Here is a 12,697-nt window from a genome sequence, read left to right as displayed (position 1 = left end):
CCTCCCCTCTTCCTGAGCTTGGAACTAACTCTCCTCCCTCTGTATTCTCAAAAATGACCCAATTCTAGAGTCCTTTAAAAACAATGCATTCCAATCCTCCACTGAGACTGGGCAAGAGACTATTAATAGAAGAGTAAGAGCATACGCTAAGATACTTTCCCATCAGAAACTAACAGCTGCACAGGAGAGCAAGTATGTCTCAAACTCCAGCAGTTTCTTGTATCCAGGATTATTCTCCTGCTTAAAACCCACACGCCCAGGAAGGCACACACCATGTCAACAGGAGTTCAACACTAAACACAAAACTCAGGTCTCAGCTAATATAACTAACCAACATACAAAGCTGCTTGGCAGTTTTCCAGATAAAACATCATGAGCTCTGCCTGAACCAGTGATATCAAGCATACCTCACAGGAAGCAGTCATCTTCTAGAAGACTGTTAAAATAGCCCATATAATCTTGATCTGATCAAGAAAGTTCAGTTCTACTCCTCCTTTAGGTGAATGCTATCTTCTACTGCACAGAATAATTTTCTAGCTGAAGCACCAAAAAGACAGTGAAGTAGAATTAGGAATGTGAAGGTAAGAATTCGCGCTTTAAACTGCCTCATATTTAAGATACCTATCCAGCACACCGAAAAATTAATTCCTCTAGTCAGCAGCTCTGAGGGCTTAGTATCAATTCAACTTGCACTTTCACTACAATTAACATAAAATATTTTCTATACTTCTAAGCCACTGTATGCTGTCCTCACACATATTTTAAGATCCAGAATAGCTGAACAATTTACAAGAAGAGGCATATAATTCTCAGTACTCTACCTAACTCACTACTTAATAAGTAGTTGTTGTTAAGAAGGGAGATGAGAGAGAAATGCATCAACCTGCTGACAAAAAGATGTAGCACCATGCAGTTGTGCCAGTCAGGATTGTTTATTGACACCATAGTTAAATATTCATTAGTCAGTCCTGACTAATGGCTATTTTAACAGTGCTCTAGAAGATGACAATGATGACATTGATGTGATCCTATGATGTGGCTGTATGTTCTTCATGACTTCCACATGTTGCTATGAGCCATCTGTGGCAAGTTATAGCACTGTATCTTCATCAAAAACTAGCTTTTTTTGTTTCAACATAATTGTTTATATGCCCTTGACTCTGGAAAGAATGTTCATTGTTGAGCGTCAAGACACAAAACCAGAGCTGAGCTGTCTTCAAATCAGCATTCTCCACTTCATTAATGGGTATCTAGGCAGTGAAGAACTAAGGATGGTCAGTCTCATTTCGTGCCCTTTCAAAATACGGTTACATGCCACTCAACTGACTCCCTGGTTTTCAAAGGTTTGGGTACGCAACAACCAGCTAAAGATTGCCTCCTCATGACAATCGACTCTGCCATCTTTGGAACCTGCAATTTCCATACATGTTACAGTTGCACTTACTGAATTAGTGTTGATTAGCTGACTGAGACCTACAGCTGCAATATGTTGGACCTTATGCCTATTATGTGATCAAAAGAAAGTGCATTATATTTAAATACAGATGTTCCCTGAGCAAAGAGGAAGTATTACGCTGGGGGCTACAGCTGTCCTGTACTATGTCCAAAAAACTAACAATTACATATTGTTAGTTATTACATATTTATGCACAAAAGAAAATTACCACCAGAAAGAAGAGTTGGGGTTGCATTTCTAATCTGTAAAGCCTCACAATTTCCTTGAATAGCAGAGGTTAGTATCACTGCTATCAAGATTTTGGAAGGACACAATATGCAAGCAGATGGACCTTAAGTCTTATCAATAGGTCTATTTCTCAGAATCTGTTTTTTGTAGCAGCTGGTTATCATAGACTTACACATTAAACACTGGTGTGCCTAGAAATAGCTCCACTTAGCCCTCCAGGGCTATCATCATAAGGCCTCTGATGAGGACTTTAAAAAACCAGCAGCAAACATCTCTATCCACATTTCAAGACAGAACAACTTGGAAGCATGAAGTATCTTGTTCAAGAAAACCCATCAGTCAGAACTGACAACAGATTCCAGGAATCATAAGTTCCTGTCCTTGGTATCTTCAAATACTGCTCTATCCTGCTGGACGTGTTGCTGGAAAAATAACGGTCATGGTTTGAAGTTCTCAAATTTGCAGCTCTTCATTGTACAAAGGCAAAACATTTCAGATCTCATCAAGGCTTTGGATATGTACAGCTTTTCAGTATTACTTAATTAATTGTGATTTGGTAAATGCAGCAGTTGAAACATGACAGGTTTCTCTACTAAGTTCCAGCTCACTCTCCCTTTCTGGCCTCATCAAACCAACATGTAAAAAGTTGCTCTCTGGTGTCTTCTGTTGCCATACACACTCATCAAAGAGAACTGCTTACTGAAAGGCTAAATGTTTACTCGATTATGTAGCTCAAAGTGTACAGACTGCCATACCTGCCCATGTTCTCAGTAACAACTCCCTGCTCACGTCCATGATCATCACATCTCAGTACGTGCTAGCGCGCATTCTACCTACACTGAGATGAGCTACATCTGTACCTTCCTATTTACAAACACTCAAGTGTGCTTTATCTATCTACCACTTTCCCCGCAATTCCCCAGGTCATAAGGAAGAACGAAAGTAGTTTCAGACTTCTACATGACAGAAAGGCCCCACCGCTAGATCCAAAAAGACACAGGGATAGGAATCAGTCCCCCGTTGTATCAGGATGCGTAGCAGAAAAGATGTGCAGCAGGTTATTTCCCAACATTGTCACAGTATGCCCTTTCTGGTATTTCACTCTATGGCAGCAGTTGATTATTTGTCTCTTATTTTTCTTGCACTTTCATCTCTTATAAAAATTTTGCTTAGAATGTAATACAATAATCCAATTACGGTTACCAAAACTTAAAAAAAAAAATCATCACCTGTAAAAAGAAACAAAAAACAAAACCACCACATTTCCCAGAGATCAAGCCACATATTAATATAATTTCAAGTATTATATTGGCAATGACATCTTTTAGCATATCAATGATGGCTGTTAGAAAACTAAAAAGGTTCAGCATGGGCAACTATGAAAACACCAGCATGCAAAAACCTCTGACAAAACTGTCTGCAGAACACTTCCGATTGACCCAAAGTAGAGATTTACATCACAGCTTGCTGCTGTAGTTTTGCAAACGCACGCTCAAGTGACAACAGCACAATGGGCACGCTAAGATTTTTCTGTTAGGCTCAGTATTAAGACTTAGCTAATTTCTAAGCATTTACTTTGAATGAAATGCATGCTAGAAAACATCACAGCTCTTTTATGAAAGATATTTCCATACTTACTGGTGCTACTATTTTGCCCGTCTGTCCAACTTGCATGTCATTAGGAACAAAGCCAGCATCAACAGCTGCACGGGAAGCTCCAACTAGTTGAAAGAAAATATTTTCAATGTTTTCTTTTAAAATATTAGCGAGCCAAATTTCTATCACCATAAAAGCACACGTATTTTACTGAAGAGTCCCACACTCTAAGGGCACGTATTTAGAAACTTCCCTCTTAAAAGCTCTTATAGTAATCCCTCTCTATACCACTGGCTGAAACTTCCAAATACTAAGTGCTAATGCACTTCATAAGCAACAGGAAATCCTTACTCCCAGCACCAAAGGGCCATATATTTAAAACCAAGGATTTCAGTCTGGCATACTTCCATTATTTTCTCTTGTTGCTTTGTCAAAAGAGGATTTTCCCATAAATGTCTTCCCATAATGTTCCTCCAAGTTTGAATAGAACACATGTGCCATCTTATATTGCTGTGGAGCTCAAAAGTCAGGCATAGTAAAGAAAAATATCAAAGTAAACTTGAAATGGCCACATGGACATTTAGTTAGTGAAGCCACCAATTTAAAAACAAAGCCATTCATGTAAAACTATACATTTATTATTACATGTGGAATCTAAAACTAATGTAGTTAAAATGTTGATGTTCCTCCTCCCCCCCCACCCTTTACTTAAAATATTTTGCTGAAACACTGTACATGGTCAGTGTTCTCCTGTTAATGCAAAAGCATAGCAAAAAGACAGTGCCGCTCAAACTCTGAGAACTGTGAAAGGGATTCTGTAAAGGAATAGAATTTAAGAATGTAGAAAGAAAATATCAGCTCTTCAAAGTGAGCCAAGACCATTTTTTAATTTATACAACTTCACTTTTTGTTTGTGAGCTTGTGTTGTGGAGATTTGAGGAGAGGGAATATTACAGTTCAGTATTTTGCTTCATACATGGGCATTTAAATACACAGTTGACCACAAGGACAAGACAAAACTTTATCTATGACTAAACTAACAAGATTTTAAGAATTTATTTGGTAGAGACATGCAAATAAAGACTTAAGATGAATAGTGTTTTTAATGTAACCTTTAAAAATATAATAACCAGGGTGAAAAAACAGGAGGAAAACAAGTTTACCTGCAGCATGCAATTGATCCGCAAGATCATATAACAACTTAAAATTTTCACCGCTTTTCAGGCCTCTCCCTTAAAAGTTAATAACAAAAAAAAATTTAAAAGGAGAACATAATACGGTTTAAGATTTTTTGATTGCCTACATAAACTTTCTGTATGAGTATTTGCGTTTGCAAAGGCACAAATACACACTTGCGTAGAGTATTTTTGGATATATTACTAAACAGTATTTAATATTTGGAAATTTAGCTTTTGTCTTTGTGACTAATATGATTTCATGTATAAAGCAACACCACTCTGTCTAGTTTACTTTCTGCACACAGCACCATCAGGATCATTCTCTGAAGTCAGGGAAACAGGATTTTTTTTTTTTACTAATTTGTGCTCCCTCTGCTGGCTTTAGGTACGAAACTCTGTAGTGGGATAATTTTTTAGCCATAGGCATACAGTCATAATCACAGTCCATCACTTTATACCTGAAAGCAGAATACAAACATAATGATTTTTAAAATCATTAAAGCCATTACATAATAACGTTTGGACTGCCTGTAACGATTAGCAGTACTTTTAAACATGACAGATTTGTATCTAAAACCACTTCATATTGCTATAATTTTAAAGGGAGTCACCAAATAGGACAATGTTCTTAAAAAGCCTGCTAGCATATGTTAAACTCATGTTTTGCCTCTTCATGAAACACATATGTTGGGTGCCTTCCCACTGGCCCCTATGCCATATTTCAGAATTACATCATAATATTTTTTTTTTAATGGATCACATTATAGTGTTCTGCTACAGATATTATTTAATCAAGATGTACCATTACTTAAATGCAACGTAACACACTTCTAATATTCTCTACTTACCACCCGATACAACCACTTTTGCACTGGTAAGCTCTGGTCGATCGCTTTTTGTCAACTTCTGCTCAATCCATTCAGATAGACCAACAGGCGGCGGAGGGGTTACTACATTCATCGGGTGAAGAAAAACATCCGCAAAGCAAAGGATAAAGTGTGTATTTTCAGCTTTTTAAATATGAGCTTAAACTTAATGCAAAAGTTCATTCTATAAACAATTCTACCACAAGCTTTTAACTACTATCAGTAATTGCTCTATGGTGGTGAGTTACAAGCCTCTTTCATTAGCTGTGTTTAAGTAACCTATAGTACAAGCTGCACTAAAAGGAAGAGCTGTTGTATAAGTAATACATTGGTATCAACCCAGCATAATAACTGTGGTTGTTATTAAAAGATTCTTATTAAAACAGGCACACAACAATTCAGTACTATAATATGCTAATCTTAAGTATCAAGTAGCATTTGTTTCCTAACATCCACAGACGTTAGGAAATACAGGATGGTTGAGGGGCAGGTACTAAGCCACCCAGAAGAGTACGAGGACTGGGACACACACACATGCAGCACATTACTAATGATTGCCTCTGCTGGCTTTACAGCACAGTCATAAAAAGGCCCACAGCGAAAAACAGTAGAGGTGATCAAACACTGAACAGGTTGCCCAGAGTGGCTGTGAAGTCTCCGTCTGTGGAGATACTCAAAGCCTGACTGGACACAGTCCTGGGCAACCTGCTCCAGGGGCGCTGGACTAGATGATCTCAAAAGGTCCCTTCCAACCTCGACTACTTAGTAGAGAAATCCAGTCACAGAATCACAATCAAAGCTACACTGGCTTCACTAAAATAGTAATTTAAACTGATTTAGTTAAAACTGATCTAAAACGACAACTGGGTGTTCTCAAATCAATTTAAACTGCTACTAATTTAGCTAGACACTGTAACGACCTCTCTCAATTGAAATACGACCGATTAAATCAAAACTGTGAATAGTCAGCCACTTTTATTTTTGCTCAATCTTGCTTTGAAAACCAATCTGGCTGTTCAAACAGCTGGAACTTTAAATAAGGAAAAGTTTCAAGATTGCAGTGGCAGAGATTTAAGCAGTGAGTGAAACCGGCACAGATTCCAGCACAGATAATCTCTATTTCTGGCCACAGAAAAAGCTGCAAGTGAGCAGATAATCCGCATCTTCCCTTATCAGACATCGCTAAAAAGTGCAAATACTCATATTAAAAGCATAAAGCTATGATTATGACAATGTTTGCTTTGACAAATACTTCTGAAAAAAATCATCACCATGCAGTGAGCAAAATCAACTCTATTACATAAAACCACAAAATACCTGAACAAATACTCACACTTTTCTAAACTGGCACTACCACCACTTGTTGGTGCAGCCTCAAAAGAAGTTCCCCGTACAGTAAATACTTTAATCGCTTCATCACATTGCACAGTGCAAAGAATATTTCCTAAAAAAAGAGGTCACATTATATTTCTAAAGAAGGTAATAGCAGACATACTATGCTTTTTAAAATACAAATAACCTTAACTAGAATAGGCAATATTCCGAAAGTTACTTCCCAAAACTGCAGTTTTAGATGACTAAAACTTGAAACCTAGGCACTTAATAAATGTAGATCACAAATATTTTAATTTGCTTTTTAGTTCCATGTTTCTGAAGTATGATAACAAATCCTCTATTTTTAAAGTATACAGAGCATTCAAACCATCTCTATAAATGAGCTTTTAAATTTCAGCGGGGGGAACCAACTTTGAAAGTGTCATTCTTAAACATAAAGGGTCTATAACTCAAAGTAGATCTTTTATTCTGTGCTGCATGAATTCACCAGAAGACAATGAAGCCTGCCCGAATTATCTGTGGGATCGTGTTTCTCTCAATAATATATAATATAAGGTATTTATTTCACACTGGAGGCTGCAGGGAACACTAAGAGAAAAATGCTGCAACACCAGCTATTCATAAACAAAGTCATCTTGAAACTGTGAATTACTGGAAAGCAACTTAAAAGTGCAACACAAAACCTCATTCTGGTAATGTAACTCAAAATGTAATATCACGTTGGTACACGTGGTACAATCTTGTACAGTAAAATTAAGAAACAGAAGCTAATGAGCCTATATCTAAATTAAAACAGTGTCAGACAAGCATTAGAGAAACAAGACTGAAAAAAGAATTGAAAATTAAGCCAATTAAATATTATAAACAATTAGTTCAATGTCTTCCTAATTAGGAAAAATAACCCTGTGATATCTTAAATCAGAACTAATGCTAGTCATATTAAATAAAGCTGGACAATTAACTTAATGTCTTACGTTTTACAAAATCTGATCAGAAGTACATTAACAAAGAAATGCAGTACGTATAAACGAGATTACCAAATTCTTTTAATTAGTGATAGACCTGTTTTCTAACTGACAGTACCAAAATTGTTGGGATTACTTGCTTGCTCACACATGAAGCATCACGTCGATGTTTCATTTTTATGAACCACAGCAATTCAGATTGTAAAGTGCAAATTCCTATCATATTCCAAGGTTCAAACAACAGGATTATGTAGAAAAGTTATCAGTATTGGGTCCTTTATTGCACAAATACGACATACCTTTTGTGACTACCCACCTGCATAGATAGTTCTCACAAAAGTGTCTGGTGTCTGAATTTCAATAATGTCAGAAACAGGAGCAACATCAAGTTTGCCAGCCACTCTGGGAATAAGATTCTAGAAGTTAAAGATGAGAAGTTAGCAAAGTAAATGCTAAGTAAGATGCACACGGTCAGTAAAAGAACGCCTGCTGTCCCGATTTTAACTTCACATAATGGTGCCTGCAAGCAAAAAGGCACATACAACTGTAAGATTTTTGTAGGGCTACTCATGTAGCTTTAGCAGTCAAATAAAATCCCATTACTGTAATAACATTAGACATTTTATGAGACTTACCGTAAGTAAACCCTTAATTCAATATCTTAAATTAGGAGGCTTATTTGCTTCAATAGTTTAAAACTGAATATAGATGCAATTTACTCAGAAAATTGACAATTATGGATTGCCGAGCTCTTAGCACTTCAACCAAAAAAAAAAAAAGCATTTTTGGAAGCTAGTTACCAGAGACAATAGGAAAAAAACCACCCTGCACTCTCCTCCACAAAAGCCAAAAAATTATTATTTTAAAAATTAACATTAGAATATCTATTCGCCTTTGACTCTAGAAAATTACTTAGCACCTTTAGGAATGAGAAGAAGGATAAAAAGAGCAACATAAATCATAAAGAAATTAATGATAGCAAGAGTTTTGCTTGCTTTTTGTTCCACTCCTAATCCGGTACAACACAAAGGGCCCAGTTCTGAAATCTTTACTCACATTAAGCACTCAAACATGGAAGTATAAGCTTTAAAATAAAAGCTATTACCCTTTACTAAGACACTGCAGATCAAAAATAAAAAGAAAAAATAAAATAAAAAACCCTAAGACTTCAGGCATGTAAAGATTTCTCTCAGCAAAATTACAAGTATACAGATCGATATTGATTGGAAGTGAAAGTAGTCAGATGGAAGGCTGATGCCATTATTCATCCCACATCGGCAAGATTTCTGAAGTATCCTTTTTCTCTAATTTAGCTGCACCACAACATTGACCAGATTGTTAGTGCTGAGGCTCTCTGTGTACTTAAAAGCACACTCCTTAAAAAGCAAGTTGTGAAAAACTGTATTTTCATTAAAAAACACCTTGGCTAGGACTTGGCTCTGTGTTATTTATATATATTCACAGACATTTCAATGTACATGACTAACACCAGAGATGCAATTCCCCCCTCCAAAAAAGATTTGCTTCCAGTAGTTCTGCACACTTTAATTTCAACATACAAATCATACATTTTTCATCTCAATTTACTGTCCTTTTCCTTACAGTTTTTATAATGCTTTCAGATCACTTGATCTATCGTGTGTTATTGTACATTTTGCTTTATGTACATTGAACTAGCTGGTTACCGCTAAATATTTCTTCTACACTGTTCCTTTGTCCAAACCAGCCCATAATAAAACTCAGACATGAATCAGTGTTTCTAACTAATGACCTCTTAAGCGAACTACTGTAACATTTTTGGAAAACTCAAAACTGTCCACAGCTGATCTCTCTCAGACCTTTGATTCACACTCTTACATACAACAGTGTCTCTTTTCTACAAGAAATTTTTGATACACTTTGATCTACTTACCTTCCCAAAGGCAGATGCTCCAGCGCAAATGTGGGTGTAATTAAATTTTTTATGGGTTTCCAAAATCAAGGGAGTCAGCTCCTCTGAGGATAAAAATACATTGCTCAAAATTTACAGCTATCTTATTTTCAATCACAAATATAAATACCATTTTTTGGTCAATAGGCAAGAGCAACTCTCACCTGCTAGAAATCCCTTGTATACATCGTGCTGAGCCACCAGAACTTTTGCAACACCCTGCACTTTGCTGAGTTCTTGTGCTACCTATGATTACAAATGAATTATTATTAGTTTGTATTATAACAGGCACCACGAACAAACAACATGACAGAGTCCCTGCTGCAAAAAACTCACAGCCTATAGATTAGTGAAATCTGGAACACAAAAGTATGTGAATCTCAAAATCAGAACTAATCTGATGGAACAAAATGCAGCTCTTCTGACTCAGAGCATAGTGCCCTATGGGATAATGAAAATGAATTTTGTAAATAAGAAAACTACAAAGCAAATCAAACATAGGAAAGCTTGCTTCCTGTATGCAGGATTACACAATGATCTCATGATTTACTACAACAGCCGATAGCAATCACACTTGAGGATTATTGCTCAGTATTCTGATATAATCATCAAGAAACCAATCCTACTTTCTTTTAAATCGTTCAACATCTACCACACAAGCATACAATGCAAATACAAATGTACAGCAATGTTATGATCTTTGTCCAAAATTTAGGAGTAATCCTTTGTTTGCAGCTGACTCTTTGCCTTCTGACATGATGTATATTTTCAATTCTATATTTATGCATTTTTTCCTTTAAATTTGCAGAAGTGAAGTCTAAATGATAAAAGGGTTGTTGCAGATCAGAGAGAATAGGACTGACAGCAGTGTCTGGAGACCACATGCATCGTCCCAGAACTAGTGTAGTTTTACTGAGTTTGCTGAGTATCAGTTTGCCCTCAAAAATTAGCAAGAGGAAATAAGTTTTGTTTATTCTTTGTTTATTTTGTAATAGCTCTACAGAATATCTGTTTGAGTAACTGGCTCTTTTGTCCTATCAATACAGATTCTTACAAAGAAACTTAAAAAAAACCCATTCATTTTTTGTAAACTGCTTTTTCCCAGCATGACATACATTACCAAACAGACACCATATACTTAGTATTAAAAAATGAACAAACCGACCATTCCCCATCATTTTTCTACTATGCAAGTGCCAAAGAATAAGCAACTCAAAGGCAGACATATCAGGCAAACTTTTTTTTTTTCCATTTTTCTGATCTAAATATTTGCTTTGAGGTCTTCACCTCAAACACCTGGGCCTCAGTTTAGAATAGCCACTGAGGTTTCCTCATCTCTTTGTGAATTAGCTGCCCTAAGTATGCCTCCTGCACGAGATGCTACGGATCGCTTTCAGAATTCATAAACAATAGCCTAGTACGAAAAATACTAGGCATAATTATTTGTACTTTTACTGTTGAGACAAGAGTACATCACACTGGAATAAAAGTGTCACTAATATACTAACTATATTGCCTAGATTTTGCACATAGAAGTTAGACTAACAGTACAACAGCTAACACACAAGAAACTTTTTTTAGATGTGAGCTATACGATAAAGTCAAGAAGCACTGATTTCAGAATTTTAGGTTGCAAGCCCATTCTCGCTACGCTGCTGGTAGTTGACTAGTAAAAGCAAGATGCTCAGAAGCCCTGTTTGTCACTGTTTCATTTCCACTGGTTTCCATTTGAATGCGTGCAAACTTCCTTCCAAATTCTTAGCACCGCAGTATTTGTCTTTCAAACTTTACAGGGAAATAGTCTTTTAAAAGAAGTTAATCGTCCTTTAGTCCTATAAAAATTTGCTTGCTTAAGCTTATAACAACTGATACGGATATTCTCCCTTGTGAAATGAAATCTATACCCATATTTTCATTTCAGAAGAGCAGCAGTTCAAGTGCAGGACATTTCCTGCAGATTAGCAATTCCTGGCCCAGTTCTTCCTCACTACATATTATTTCTCAGGCTGACCAAGATGCTACCAAGTCTTGTTTCCCTGCATTCATTATTTCATTCATATGAAAATAGCTTTTCCTACCTTGTCACAGCTGGTACCAGCTACTAAGCAAGAAACTTCACCTCCGAGACGTTTTGCCGCAGTGATAGTATTTAGTGTAATGGGTGTAAGAGTCTCATTGTTGTGTTCTGCTATGACTAATGTACTCTGAAACCTCCGGAGCAGCGATGCCTTTGAAGAAAGAGAGACAGACAGGAGTTTGGTACTTAGCATTTAAGTAAAAAACTGTTCCTAAGAGCTTCCAATGCTTTACAAAAAGTTATCAATTATATGCTACTGTCAAACAAAACAGGCTGAATTTAGATAACTTTTATTAAGTAAGGCAGAATACATAAGGTGTTAAAAAAAAAAAAGGTGTAAACTTGCTTGACTTCAGCACATCTATTACATGCTGTGCTTAAAGTAAAACCTCCACAGGAAAATACAGAACAATACTAAGAAAAACTTTTTAATACATTACATTTGAGCTCAGTTGATCAATTTAACTAAGTACCTTAATCAGTGAAGGTTAGACCAGCAAGACTAAGACACAAGGAACTCAAGGATAGCAAATAAATATTTACTTCTTGTAGTTTGGGGGTTGTTGTTTTGTTTGTTGGTTTTTTTTTTTTTATTTATTATAGGTTTTAGCCAAAATCTAGCTACAGAAGACACTTTTTAAATCAGCTACGTATAAAGGCAAAACTGTATACAGTGGTAGGATGACAATTAAGCAGCAAGGACTCAGAGCCTGAAAACACACCAATAGAACTGTTGATAATTATTGGATTCATGCTTTTCTATATTCCATTAAAACATTTGGCACTTGACCAGTTAGACTACCACCACAATTTAATGGTCCTCAAATAGTAACTTTGATTCAACATCCACACTCAGATTTTAACTCCTAAAGCAAAAATGGAGGAAAGAAGAGGGGAAAAAAGGCAAAGAATTGCCATGAAACCAAATCAAAATATTCTAAGCTCTGAGACTTTCCTCTCTAAATTTCAGGTGAACCTGGAAAAAGCATTATTCCTCCATGACTAATTCTAGTTTAGGGGAAGGGTTTGGGGGGGGGAACAGAAATACTATCCTTCAAGTCTTTGT

The 12,697-nt window shown here is 36.4% G+C and overlaps 1 protein-coding gene across 1 annotated transcript in view; it reads right to left on the bottom strand.

The window, feature by feature from the left end:
* Positions 1-12,697, bottom strand: part of ETFA (electron transfer flavoprotein subunit alpha) — a 31,612-nt gene that overhangs the window by 13,924 nt on the left and 4,991 nt on the right. Inside the window, exons 2-9 of the mRNA XM_074837488.1 lie at positions 11,633-11,782; positions 9,719-9,800; positions 9,537-9,619; positions 7,941-8,040; positions 6,658-6,768; positions 5,307-5,408; positions 4,444-4,512; positions 3,323-3,405 (exon numbers count right to left, since the gene is read on the bottom strand). Of these exons, the coding sequence (XP_074693589.1) occupies positions 3,323-3,405; positions 4,444-4,512; positions 5,307-5,408; positions 6,658-6,768; positions 7,941-8,040; positions 9,537-9,619; positions 9,719-9,800; positions 11,633-11,782 (780 nt within the window). The remainder of the gene's footprint in view (positions 1-3,322; positions 3,406-4,443; positions 4,513-5,306; positions 5,409-6,657; positions 6,769-7,940; positions 8,041-9,536; positions 9,620-9,718; positions 9,801-11,632; positions 11,783-12,697) is intronic.

This window comes from Strix aluco, chromosome 12 (assembly GCF_031877795.1).
Source record: "Strix aluco isolate bStrAlu1 chromosome 12, bStrAlu1.hap1, whole genome shotgun sequence".
Classification (NCBI taxonomy): Eukaryota; Metazoa; Chordata; class Aves; order Strigiformes; family Strigidae; genus Strix; species Strix aluco.
The sequence above is the reverse complement of the archived record's forward strand: the minus strand, read 5'-3'. Positions and strand labels throughout refer to the sequence as shown.